This window comes from Nerophis lumbriciformis, linkage group LG35 (genome assembly GCF_033978685.3).
Source record: "Nerophis lumbriciformis linkage group LG35, RoL_Nlum_v2.1, whole genome shotgun sequence".
Classification (NCBI taxonomy): domain Eukaryota; kingdom Metazoa; phylum Chordata; class Actinopteri; order Syngnathiformes; family Syngnathidae; genus Nerophis; species Nerophis lumbriciformis.
Genome location: NC_084582.2, coordinates 16,372,389 through 16,386,982, shown reverse-complemented (window position 1 = coordinate 16,386,982; position 14,594 = coordinate 16,372,389). Strand labels below are relative to the sequence as shown.

Genomic DNA, 14,594 nt, shown 5'->3' with positions numbered 1-14,594 from the left:
AGACGGAACCGGCCATTTTGGATACCACGCTTGCGCAACTTTTCAATTCGGACACCGAAGACGAAGAATTCGAAGGATTTACGAATGAAGAATAACTTCAGAAGGTGAGCGCTATGTTTATTTTGTGTGTTGTGACATTAACGTTCGAGCAACATTATGTTGCTATTGCTCTACACCATTTTGAATTTTACTATGTTTGTGATTGCACATTTGCGTACATTTTGGGACAGAGTTGTTAGAACGCTGGTTTTCAATATATTATTAAAGTTTGACTGAACTATCTGACTGTTTTTTTGACATTCCCTTTAGCGCAGCGTAGGCGCGGCTTATAATCCGGGGCGGCTTATTGGTGGACAAAGTTATGAAATATGTAATTCATTGAAGGTGCGGCTAATAATCCGGTGCGCCTTATAGTGCGGAAAATACGGTACATTGTTGTTGCTGATTAAGAAGGGACTACATTAGGTAGTCTTGCCAGAGGCTACATTGCACATCTTATAACTTCTTTCATGCTAAATGTTTGTTGTTACTGGACCAATAGGCTTGCAGGCTGAGGTTATTATGAGGAAGCTTTGCACTGTCTGGATAACTAGGATGTTCCGTCCTTTTTTTTTTTTTTTTTTTTTTCATTTTTGCACCGTCAGTCACCGACAAGGCACAGCTGACAAAAGAAAATCATGAAGCTAAACAGTCAATTTGTTTCTTTTTTTCTGTATTTATTCCAGGTTAGGCTAGGTCCGGTTGAAAAAAAAAAACAACAAAAAAAAATGGTGAAACTTTACTGCTGTGCTTTCTTTAGCAGAGCTTCTGCTTCCTGCAGGGAGACAAAAACAAGAAGAAAAGAAAGACATGATGTGAGTTTGGAAACAGATTCAATATGGATATGTCCCTTGCTACATTAAGGGGGAAACCCCTTCTGTGTTTCTATGGTAACCAAAACACCTTCCTGTATTTCTTCATAAGACAGAAGGGAGGCGCTAGTGTGCAGCAAACACAGGAGGAATCACAAAATAGTAGAAATAATGGTTTTGTGAGGGATTATGACAAGCTGCTGGAAATGTGAATTTCTCTTTGGGGATGGATAAAGTATCCATCTATCATTGTAGATTGAAGTTTATCTACAGCAGTACTTCCCAAATAGTGGGGCAGGACCTACAATTTGGGGGGGGGGGGGGGGGGGGGGGGGGGGGGGGGGGGGATAATAAGTTATATCCTCCTATAGGGGACATGATAGAAAATAATTAAGTACCACTGTTTTTTTTTTTTTTCTGCAGGAATGTTTGGTACTTTTAATGGGTTATTAAAATTGTACCTTTGAGCCCGGAGGAGCAGTCAGGCCTAAAAATGCATATACAGCATTATCCTCTCTGGCATCGAAGAAGGCCTCGTAGTTCTGATGGGACAAAGAAAGAGAACAAAAATGTCATTCATTGAGCATCACAAATAAGTTACTGCATAAATTATAGCAAACCATACTTTGAAATTGGATGATTCAGTCTAAATGTGTACTCCAGTATTTATAATATCCTTAATGTTTTTGACTTATTTGTCTTTATTTAGTGTCTCCACTTACTTATTTTCAATTTATGATCAACCATTTTTACTTATTATATTGTATAATTGTTGTTTTCTTATGTGTATCTATTTTTACATTTGTATTCCTTCCTTTTACTGTTCTTCTACTGCCATTTTTTTTCAACTCTTCGTTATGTATTGATGTTGTAGTCATTTTATTAATTTATTTTTAAAATGGACAAACAAACAGAATATTGGGAGGATCAAAATGTAAAAGTTGTGGTGCGAATTAATGCTCAGTAATAGACAGAGGTGGGTAGTAACGGGTTACATTTACTACGTTACATCTACTTGAGTAACTTTTGGGATAAATTGTACTTCTAAGAGTAGTTTTAATGCAACATACTTTTACTTTTACTTGAGTATATTGATAGAGAAGAAACGCTACTTTTACTCCGCTCGATTTATCTACATTCAGCTCGCTACTCGCTACTGATTTTTATCGATCTGTTAATGCACGCTTTGTTTGTTTTGGTTTGTCAGACAGACCTTCAAAGTAGGATCTGTCGCATGCCTGCGTTTCACCAATCAAATACAGTCACTGGTGACATTTAATTCCGTTTCACCAATCAAATGCAGTCACTGGTGACGTTTGACTCCGTTTCACCAATCAAACAGAGCCAGGCGGTCACGTGATTAACTGCACATAAAGTTTCAGCGGCAACAAGCTTGAGCTTACATGAACTCAACGTCAAATTTGAGGAAGCACATCGCGGTAAGTAACGTTAGTAGATATTTTGGATGTCACCGTACGTTGATGTTAGCTTCCCTGCTATGAATCACTGTCAAATGTACATCGTGTGGGGACATTTTTTAACGCACTGCAGCGTCATAGAGAGACAGACAAAGACGCACACATACACACACATACACACACATACACACACGCATGCATACAAACACCAACCAGAAGTGCACAGTGTGTTCCCAGATGCAGCCCACACCTATCAGTTTATGGTTTGCGTAAAGGCTAACTTGTTATTTTCCTTTGTAATCTCTGCCTACTGAGCCTATGGTGCTGTTAAGTTATTGTGGCTCAATTTGCCTTAATTGTTTTTATGTTAATGTATTATTATTTAATATATATTATTGTTTTAGTTGCTTAAGAGATATTCCTGGCTCTGAATTTGCTCATTGCTATTTTTATGTTTTTGTGCATTATTTGTTGCCGTCATCATTAAACGAACAGGTCAGTTACTCAGTACTTGAGTAGTTTTTTCACAACATACTTTTTACTTTTACTCAAGTAAATATTTGGGTGACTACTCCTTACTTTTATTTGAGTAATACATCTCTAAAGTAACAGTACTCTTACTTGAGTACAATTTCTGGCTACTCTACCCACCTCTGGTAATAGACAGGGAATTGGGGATAAATACGCTGTGCTTCTTCCAACTCTTTTAAGACATGATGAATTGTACAAAACATGTAATGCTCTTTAACATAACTTGTTAACCGTGTCTGATACAAATCAACAAAATCATACATCCTCATCCCTATACCTTGAGGTCATTTTACTGTTCTGACATGCTCTAGATCAGGGGTGTCAAACGTAAGGCCCGCGGGCCGGATCAGGCCTGCGAACAGGTTGTATGCGGCCCGCGGTCTGAGTTTGCCAAGTATAAAAATTAGCCGACATTTTTGAATGAAAGAAACTGCTGTTCTAAATGTGTCCACTAGATGTCGCAATAGCAATTCTTTGTATATTTGTAGATGACGCTACAAATGTAAAAGAAAAGAAAACACATGAAGTTAGTGCACCAGTTGAGGAAAATGAGCAAACTACATAAATTACATCCTGTAATTCAATTTTGGTATCATTTTTTTATCTTGATAGATTGAAAATGAACACTAAGGAGTTGACTGATGAACATTATCACATCATGTATTCAGAAAGTATAAATAACGACAAACAAAGATAGAATACTATTAACCGCAACATGTAAGTGTAAAAAACAACAATATTATGATGTGTACATTTTCAGAATGTGCTTGTTCTATTTTTAAACAAAGAAAACAATCTGAAGTTTTCTTTATTTTTAAGTTATCAATTTACTAGGGAGCAGATTTTTCTCCATGTTGCCCCCGATCTAAAATTAGTTTGACACCCCTGCTCTAGATTAAGCATTACATTTTATATTTACTATTTTTATTGAAGTCAACACAGAAATGACACCTTGACTGATTGAACCAATGCTTGCAAAGTAGACAATGACATTGATATTTCCGCCATAATTTACATATTGACTGAAATAAAGTCATCATGGCTAGTTTAGTTCTGAATTAATCAATCAATCAAGACCTGATCAAATTAATCACTTAACAATTCACACATTAGTCATCATTGATTTAGCTTCAAATGAATATTGCTATTCACAATCCCTGTGTGAGACAAGAACACTCACGTCTTACCCTTTTTTGTGCGTTCTAAATAGTTAAAAACTGATAGCAAGAGGTGGCTAACAATAGAGGTCACTGGTTTGGTCTGGATCCCAAATTGCAGAGACGGCAGGCATAGCAAAAGTAAAATGTATCTATTTACAAAAACAAAGAGATAGTGCGGCCGGGAAGTGCAAAGGAATCATAGGGAAAGCTATGTATGTGCAGGAACAAAGCAAAAATGATCCAGTACTAGGACTGCACGATTTTGAGAAGAAAAAAAAATTGCGATATCTCTCGCCAAAATTGCGATTGCGTTTTTTATATTTTATACATAAAAATGCATAAAAACTGCAAAAATGCCGAGTGAAGCGGGACATGTTACTAACATATTCTTGTCTCTTGGTGCCACACGCTAGAACAAAATGAAATAATTTACTGAGAAAAGTATTTGTCTTCCATCCAAAATAGATGGACGGATGGAAATATTTGTCTTTATGCAAACCGACTCAGAGCTTTTGTCTACATCATTTGAAAGGATATAACCTTTTAATTTCTCATTACTGTAGAATTGTTTATCTTTGTACTGTAATTGGAAGATAAATCACTGGGTTATGCTAAATAAATAAACAAACAAAAAATAAGATAGACTCTCATGTCTGTAAGCAAAAATGTAACTTAAATAACTATTGAACATCTTAAAGTGCATTTTCTTTCCCCGTTGGAAAAACTAGGTCGGACGTTGCCATTTTTTTTTTGTTGCCACGGCATTCTTACTCCTTCGTCCGTGTTGATGGGGGTGTATTTTCTATCTGACTTGAAGTTGAAATATCACCACAATGGGACATTTGGCTTTGTGAACATATTTTTTTCTCCTAATTTTAGTTACTTTTTGGCACTTTGCGTGACTAGTCTGTGCATCCTGTGTGTAAAGCGGGCACCTCGCTCTCCGCCCACCAAAACAAAGATTGTGAATCACTGAAAAGAGGGCTCACTGCGTTCAGTTAAGCCAGAGGTCGGCAACCCAAAATGTTGAAAGAGCCATATTGGACAAAAAATGTTAAAAATAATATGTCTGGAGCCGCAACAAATTAAAAGCCTTATATAAGTGTTATAATGAAGGCAACACATGATGGAAGTGTCTATATTAGCCTACTATCAAAGGCTGACGCAAATCTTTGTTGACAGAAATGTTGTATTTTAATTTTTATTCTACACATTTTTGCAACATTGGAAAACATTAGTAAAATGGAGGCTTACCACAGGAGGAGATAACTCCTGGAAATTACTGACTTATAATGGCCAAAGGTATAAATGTGTGTGTGTCCAAGTTTAAGGAAACGGCCGCCTGTCTTCTTCTAATGGATTTATTACAATCTTTGCAAGATGGGTAACGTTTGCTGTGGTCTGGAACAACATGGCACAAAAACAACTATCAGAAATACAGCCCATATTACATACAGATAATGTGTCATGAGACATACAAATATGAATTAAACACACAGAGAACATAAGTAAAGGAAATTAAATGAGCTCAAATATACCTACAAACAAGGCATAATGATGCAATATTTACATACAGCTAGCCTAAATAGCCTGTTAGCATCGATTAGCTTGCAGTCATGCAGTGACCAAATATGCCTGATAAGCACTCTAGCAAATTAATAAAATCAACAAAGTTCACCTTTGTGCATTCACACACAGTATAAAACGTTTGGTGGACAAAATGAGACGAAAGAGTGGCATAATACACATCTTTCTGTGGCAGCATCTGAGAAAGTTGTACATGTAAACAAACTACGATGAGTTCAAGGATCGCTGAAATTAGTAGGACAAAACGATGCTTGCCATATACTCTCATCAGTGAAGCATGTTTAATATAAACAGTGGGATTTCTAACAATTAGGAAGGTTTGTGTCATGTTATATTGAAACAAAACAAAAAAAAATGTTCATCTTTTTCTATTTTCACACATCTCTGAAAGAGGTCCAGAGAGCTGCTAGGGCTAGAGACGTGGTTTGCTGACCCCGAGTTAAGCCTGCTGTTAAATAAATGTGCTCAGATGCTGAGAGCTCTGCACTGAGTGAGACCTCTTCCTCCCTGTTTGAAGCGAGAGACGAACAAACACGAGGCTCAACAATTCTCATTGGTGAACATTTCTGTCACTCTAATGCCGTTGACGGTGGAAGAGTGTAAAAAAAAAACTCAGCCTCTTGCGGTTATTTATCGCACTAATTCAAACCTAGGTGTCGATTCGATGTCGATCAATTGTGCAGCCATATTCAGCACCCTACTGGGGTCGAGGCAGGCGTAAGAAAGTGAGTCTCCTGAGTAACAAACTGGGGGCAGGTGCTCAGGCCAGAAGTAAAGTGGCTGGGAAACAAAGGCAGACAGGAAGTAGAACAAAAAAATTCAACGCTGGCCAGGAAATATTACTCAATACAGGAAACTAATAATAACTGTCATGTGGGATCATGACAGCTTGGCCTATTTCACCAAAAACGTCCTCTAAAAAAACATTCCAAAACCTCAAACAGTGTTTTATATACATGCTGTAAGTATGTATGTAATGTAGTAAAAAAAATGTCAACGTTATGGCCACATCCTTCTACTATAAAGGTGAGAGGCATGATCTATGATCAAGCATTAACTTTATCTAGCTCCGAAGGAGCAATGTTAGGCCCCGTTTACACTAAGCCGGATAAGGTTATCCAGGGTAAATCCAACCTAACCTTATCTGTATCCACACACAACAATGCCACCGTTTAAGACCCCCAGTGTAGCTGTTGCTGAGAGTTTGCATGCTTTAAATATGTGTCATAAATAAATAAATATGAATAAATAAGTTAATGATGCAGAATTATAAAATATTATTAGAAAGTGTGTGATTTGTAAAATCTCCTGAGCAAAATGTAAATGTATTGTGTTAATTGTGTTGCAAAGCGGAACGATTGTTGTAATGTTGCGACCCCACGGACAGTAAACAAGGCAGAACACGCAAGAGGGGAGGGTGCTTGAGCAGGTTGTCTTCAGCTCCTCGAAAGCTTTAAGTGTACTCGATGATTCGTGTAAAAATTCAAGCAAGTGATTATTAGAACCTCTTTTCGTTACAAGCAGCCAACGAGGTATTGTATTTTGTAATTTAATTTCTTTCTGAGTGTTTATTGATGTGAAATGTCCGATGTACTGTATTGTACTGTGTTTTGTAAGTTCTCACGGCGTGTTGGCGTGTTGGCGTGGATGGTGTATACAGCAAAAAGGAGGAGTCAATAAACGCCCGTTTTACAAAAAAGAACTTTCCTGTGTTGCCGTGTATCGAAAGGAGCTACACCCAGTGTTGCTTTGTGTGCAGGTTCTTAAATGTAACTTATCTGAACAATATCCAGTGTTGTGGTATTTCAATTAACTGGAATCCAGTGTGCTGTGGGGCCCTATTGTAGTGAATCACATCTGAGACATCATAAATTAATCAAGTCTTTATTAGACACGTAAACAATGTGATAAAGAACATTTTACATCACTCAAACTAGGGATCTAGATATCTGGTCAGGACACTACTCACTCTTTTGCTTTCACCTTCATTGTTCATTCGTTTTTGGTGACTTTATATACAGGTAAAAGCCAGTAAATTAGAATATTTTGAAAAACTTGATTTATTTCAGTAATTGCATTCAAAAGGTGTAACTTGTACATTATATTTATTCATTGCACACAGACTGATGCATTCAAATGTTTATTTCATTTAATTTTGATGATTTGAAGTGGCAACAAATGAAAATCCAAAATTCCGTGTGTCACAAAATTAGAATATTACTTAAGGCTAATACAAAAAAGGGATTTTTAGAAATGTTGGCCAACTGAAAAGTATGAAAATGAAAAATATGAGCATGTACAATACTCAATACTTGGTTGGAGCTCCTTTTGCCTCAATTACTGCGTTAATGCGGCGTGGCATGGAGTCGATGAGTTTCTGGCACTGCTCAGGTGTTATGAGAGCCCAGGTTGCTCTGATAGTGGCCTTCAACTCTTCTGCGTTTTTGGGTCTGGCATTCTGCATCTTCCTTTTCACAATACCCCACAGATTTTCTATGGGGCTAAGGTCAGGGGAGTTGGCGGGCCAATTTAGAACAGAAATACCATGGTCCGTAAACCAGGCACGGGTAGATTTTGCACTGTGTGCAGGCGCCAAGTCCTGTTGGAACTTGAAATCTCCATCTCCATAGAGCAGGTCAGCAGCAGGAAGCATGAAGTGCTCTAAAACTTGCTGGTAGACGGCTGCGTTGACCCTGGATCTCAGGAAACAGAGTGGACCGACACCAGCAGATGACATGGCACCCCAAACCATCACTGATGATGGAAACTTTACACTAGACTTCAGGCAACGTGGATCCTGTGCCTCTCCTGTCTTCCTCCAGACTCTGGGACCTCGATTTCCAAAGGAAATGCAAAATTTGCATGGTTGGGTGATGGTTTGGGGTGCCATGTCATCTGCTGGTGTCGGTCCACTCTGTTTCCTGAGATCCAGGGTCAACGCAGCCGTCTACCAGCAAGTTTTAGAGCACTTCATGCTTCCTGCTGCTGACCTGCTCTATGGAGATGGAGATTTCAAGTTCCAACAGGACTTGGCGCCTGCACACAGCGCAAAATCTACCCGTGCCTGGTTTACGGACCATGGTATTTCTGTTCTAAATTGGCCCGCCAACTCCCCTGACCTTAGCCCCATAGAAAATCTGTGGGGTATTGTGAAAAGGAAGATGCAGAATGCCAGACCCAAAAACGCAGAAGAGTTGAAGGCCACTATCAGAGCAACCTGGGCTCTCATAACACCTGAGCAGTGCCAGAAACTCATCGACTCCATGCCACGCCGCATTAACGCAGTAATTGAGGCAAAAGGAGCTCCAACCAAGTATTGAGTATTGTACATGCTCATATTTTTCATTTTCATACTTTTCAGTTGGCCAACATTTCTAAAAACCCCTTTTTTGTATTAGCCTTACACAATATTCTAATTTTGTGACACACGGAATTTTGGATTTTCATTTGTTGCCACTTCAAATCATCAAAATTAAATGAAATAAACATTTGAATGCATCAGTCTGTGTGCAATGAATAAATATAATGTACAAGTTACACCTTTTGAATGCAATTACTGAAATAAATCAAGTTTTTCAAAATATTCTAATTTACTGGCTTTTACCTGTACTCTGGACCAGTGGTTCTTAACCTTGTTGGAGGTACCGAACCCCACCAGTTTCATATGCGCATTCACCGAACCCTTCTTTAGTGAAAAATAAAATGTTTTTTTTTTTTTCAAATTCAAGACAAAGTTATATGTTTTTGGTAACACTTTAGTATGGGGAACATATTCTAAGTAACAAAGACTTAATTTAGAGTTATTTGGTTAGGGTTAGAGGGTTAGGGCCAGGGTTAGAGGGTTAGGGTTATAATAAGGCCATGCCGAATAAGGCATTAATAAGTACTTAATAATGACTAGTTAAGAGCCAATATGTTACTAATTTGCATGTTAATAAGCAACTAATTAATGGTGAATATGTTCCCCATACTAAAGTGTTACCATGTTTTTTTACTGGTGCACAAAATGAACCGTGCATGAACATCACCTTGTTCAAAGAACAAAACCAACACAGTGCATAAACTCACAACAAATTACACACCTGCAAATCAGTCTGACTTCTGCTGTTGCCGTATCCGTAATACGCCGATAGGGAGAAGTTTTCATTTACACGATGAGTTGGGTGTGTCTTGACCTCTGCCGTAACCCTGAGCCCGACTCACCGAACCCCTAGGGTTCAATCGAACCCAGGTTAAGAACCACTGCTATGGACCTAGACGTTGAGTCTGCGACATACATGGCGGACAATAACTGATACAGTCTGCTTTGCCAGTCCAAAAGCATTCGCCGTTTTCCGTAGTTAGTCTTCCCTCGACGGCCAGGTAATACAAAGCACACGTTACCTTTTTTATCACATCCACGGGAGCTCGCGTTCTCGTTGTCTCTTCTTCGACAAATGGATGACGTTGTACGCTAAGTAGAATCACAGCTGACCTCGACATTTGAAAGTTTTCTTGCCGTCTGAGAAGTGTTGTATCCCAAATAGCTGCAATCGCTTTCACTTAAGGTATTCATGTGTGATTTCCACAAGCGTCTGTACATGTACAAACACAAAATATTAGAGAAGGTTGTCTACAGTCAGTTGTTGCCCTTCTTAGAGGATAATGCTATCACTGAGCTGTTCCAGTCCGGTTTTAAAGCCCTCCACAGCACAGAGTCAGCGCTTCTAAAAGTTTTTAACGATATCCTCCTGTCCACTGATTCTGGTAAATATGTTGTCCTGGTGCTTTTAGATCTGTCTGCTGCGTTCGACACCGTCGACCACGCCACCTTAATCACTCGTCTTGAGAACTGTGTGGGCATTAAGGGCGTCGCCCTCAACTGGTTCCGGTCGTACCTAACCGACAGGAGTTTTTGTGTAAAAGTAGACAGTTTTATGTCGTCCACAGCTCCTTTACCACATGGGGTCCCCCAGGGCTCAATCCTTGCCCCAATTTTATTTGCGCTTTACCTTCTCCCCCTTGGTTCTATTTTTAGGAAGTACAGTATTGCATTTCATTTTTATGCCGATGATTGCCAGATTTATTTTCCCATGGCACAAAATAACACGGTTCAACGTCTTATTGACTGCCTGCACGACATCAAAGTCTGGCTTTCAGCTAACTTCCTGAGCCTAAATGAAGATAAAACAGAAGTTATATTGTTTGGTCCAAGTCGCTCTCCCTCCCCCAACGTTGACCTTGGCACTCTGACCCCGTATCTCAGCGACTCTGTCACAAACCTGGGGGTAAAGTTTGACTCAGATTTTAAATTCGAAAAACAAATCAGCAGCGTCGTTCAAAAAAGCTTTTATCAATTACGCCAAATAGCGAAAGTGAAACCGCTTCTATCAAGACATGATCTTGAGAAATTAATCCACGCTTTTATCTCGACTCGTCTTGATTACTGTAATGCCCTGTATGTTGGCATTAGCCAGGCCTCCCTCGCCCGCCTACAGCTCGTGCAGAACTCTGCTGCTCGTCTGCTAACACAGACCCGCAGACGTGAGCACATCACCCCTATTTTAGCGTCCCTTCACTGGCTCCCTGTGCGTTACCGAATACATTTTAAACTCCTTTTATTTGTTTTTAAATGTCTAAACAACCTCGCGCCAACCTATCTCTCCGACCTCCTTCAGCCTTACTGCCCCACCCGATCCTTAAGATCAGCCGATCAGCTGCTGTTGACGGTCCCTGACACAAGGCTGAAGCTTAGAGGTGACAGAGCTTTCGCCGTTGCTGCCCCCAAGCTCTGGAACGACCTACCCCTGAGTGTTAGACAAGCCTCCTCTCTTCCTGTTTTTAAATCTCTCTTAAAAACATACTTTTATTCCATGGCTTTTAACACTGAGTGATATCCATCCTGCAATGGCGCCCCATAATACACCTGCTGTGATCCTGTTTTTATGTTTTTATGTTTTTATGTTTTTATTAATTCTATTTTAATTATTTATTTTTTATCGTGTTCTGTTTGTGTTGTGTTGTGTTTGCTTGGTACTCGTTTTATCTTTTAACCTGCTCATTGTACAGCACTTTGGCTACCCCTGTGGTAAATTTTAAATGTGCTCTATAAATAAAGTTGATTTGATTTGATTTGATGTAGAAGAAGGAGAAACACGGGCATGTCTGGATGACTTGACTCCATCTTTCCAGTGGTTAGCTTCGAGTTATGAAACCGATTTATTATGAAGCTGGCTGTGGCGCGTTCATTCTGACGTCACTTTCTGTGTGGGCACGGTCTTTTTGACTTCCTTTCCTCTCCGAACTCAGTTTGTAAACGATCAATGAGTCTATAAGTGCCGGAGATATATGAAAAATGTGTCCGAGTAGGTGGACCTTAAACGCTGGTTTAGTGTGGCTGAAACGGGGCTGAGACTAAATAATTATCCGTTTAAAAGGTTAAACGACTTAGTGTAGACATGGCCTTAGTGTCTCTGTGGGTAAGGCGCTATTTTACTATGCCAGAAAAGTAGTTCCTCCGTATTAGCTCTTGCAATAGCAATGTCATTATAGCTCGGTGAATAAAGGTCATGTTTTTAGAGTAGTGGTTCTTAACCTTGTTGGAGGTACCGAACCCCACCAGTTTCATATGCACATTCACCGAACCTTCTTTAGTGAAAAATAAAGACAAATTCAAGACAAAGTTATATGTTTTTGGTAACACTTTAGCATGGGAAACATATTCTAAGTAGCAAAGACTTAATTTAGAGTTATTTGGACACTAGGGGAACATATTCTAAGTAATAAAGGCTTAATTTAGAGTTATTTGGTTAGGGTTTGGGTCAGGGTTAGGGTTAGGGTTAGGGTTATAATAAGGCTATGCCGAATAAGGCATTACTAAGTACTTAATAATGACTAGTTAAGAGCCGATATGTTACTAATTTGCATGTTAATAAGCAACTAATTAATGGTGAATATGTTCCCCATACAAAATGAACCGTGCACGAACATCACCTTGTTCAAACAACAAAACCAACACAGTGCATAAACTCACAACAAATTACACACCTGCAAATCAGTCAGCTGTTGCCGTATCAGTAAAACACCGATAGGGAGAAGTTTGTATTTACACGATGAGTCGGGTGTGTTTTGACCTCCGCCGAACCCCTGAGGGTTCGATCGAACCCAGGTTAAGAACCACCGTTTTGGAGGGCTTTATAGGCAGAATAGATGACACCCCATTATCTGCATTGTTAGCCACCTCTTGCTAGAATTTTTTCACTATTTAGACTGCACATAAAACAGAGAGACGTACGTGTTCTTATCCCACATAGGGATTGTGAATGATGGGCAACATTTCAAGAAAAGTTGAAGCTCAGTGAGATAATACAATAATGCATTATTATGGTTTGCAGTGACAAATTCCTACCTGAAAAATTATTAAATTGTCATTTTAGAGCAATAACTTGTGTCTCACCCCGCAATATTTGTTCTCATTGAACATTTGTGGAGGGAGAGGGTTCCCCGTGGCCGGACGCGACTCCTCCGGAACGTTCTCTCTCATCCATTTCCGGTTAGCCTCGTTGGCGGCGATGTCACACTCCTCAAACTCGATCTTATTGGCTCTCAGGAAGCCCATCACGTCCTGCTGCTGCTTTTTAATCTACGGGTGGGAGGGAGAGGAAGTTGTCAGTTAGTCATATGTCAACAGCGAGGGAGTCGTTTGAGGAAACAGATGAGCGTGGCTTCACCCAACTGTCGATGTGGCTGTGGGCAAATACGAGGCCAAACTTCCTCTTTGCTGTGACAAATCACAAAATACGTATTTCTTGCTGTTACTGAGTAACAATCTATTTGGTGTGAAGTCTTTGTGTTTAAGTACAAAGTTATCTAATATTGACTATCAAACCAGATGAATATATTAAGCTTTATTGTTTGTCACTTATTTTTGTGTGGAGATCAGACTTTTTATTTACTTTCAGAAAATATACAAAAAATGATACAAAAATGGTATCTTGGGCTCAGTCAATAGTTAATAAATTATTCAGTCCAGTAGTTTGAAGCACCTGACTTATGTGCAGGGATCTTGCATTCTGGGAAACTCAAATCCTTTTATTGACTTGATTTCTTATGAGTCACTCACTGAAATGAATCTGGTACTCATACATACAAACTCATTCTGTGCATACACAGAAACTCGCAAATGCGCAACACAGAAGCCCCATTCTTTACCGCTATGACGGTTTTCGTATGCCCCACTCTGTTTTCAACTAAACATGTTACCAAAAGTTTGCCCCGGTTTTCGTCTAGAGTCTCAGACTGGTGTATGAATGACTGTTTGGTGGTGGTAGTTCGTACAAATTGGCCGCCATGTTTCCGCCAGTCTACCGCTGTAGATACAAATGTAGCTTACCTCTTCAATATAAATATTAATGGGTCTCACTGTAAAGCTGATTGGGATTGTGGAGAAAGCATATATTTTCAAAAGTGTTCTTTCTTTATCCATAATCATGTTTAAAGCTGCTAATATTTTCCCATGTGTACACTTTGTTTTTTTACCTTATGATTGTTAGTAAACTCTGTGTTTGAAGGCAGGAATGTCTACCGGGAGTATAATGTACCGTATTTTTCGGAGTATAAGTCGCGCCGGTGTATAAGTCGCACCTGCAGAAAATGCATAATAAAGAAGGAAAAAAACATATATAAGTCGCACTGGAGTTTAAGTCGCATTTTTGGGGGAAATGTATTTAATAAAACCCAACACCAAGAATAGACATTTGAAAGCCTGAATAAGTGTACGTTATATGAGGCATAAATAACCAACTGAGAACGTGCCTGGTATGTTAACGTAACATATTATGGTAAGAGTTATTCAAATATCTATAACATATAGAACATGCTATACGTTTACCAAACAATCTGTCACTCCTAATCGCTAAATCCCATGAAATCTTATATGTCTCGTCTCTTACGTGAATGAGCTAAATAATATTATTTGATATTTTACGGTAATGTGTTAATAATTTCACACATAAGTCGCTCCTGAGTATAAGTCGCACCCCCGGCCAAACTATGAAAAAAACTGCGAC

At 39.2% G+C, this 14,594-nt stretch overlaps 1 protein-coding gene across 1 annotated transcript in view; it reads right to left on the bottom strand.

Annotated features, from left to right (window-relative positions):
- Positions 1 to 582: 582 nt before the first annotated feature.
- The window catches only part of sh3bgrl (SH3 domain binding glutamate-rich protein like), a 41,584-nt gene continuing 27,572 nt past the window's right edge, over positions 583 to 14,594 (bottom strand). Inside the window, exons 2-4 of the mRNA XM_061927816.2 lie at positions 12,983 to 13,168; positions 1,313 to 1,393; positions 583 to 814 (exon numbers count right to left, since the gene is read on the bottom strand). Coding sequence (XP_061783800.1) covers positions 779 to 814; positions 1,313 to 1,393; positions 12,983 to 13,168 — 303 coding nt within the window. The 3' untranslated portion in view covers positions 583 to 778. The remainder of the gene's footprint in view (positions 815 to 1,312; positions 1,394 to 12,982; positions 13,169 to 14,594) is intronic.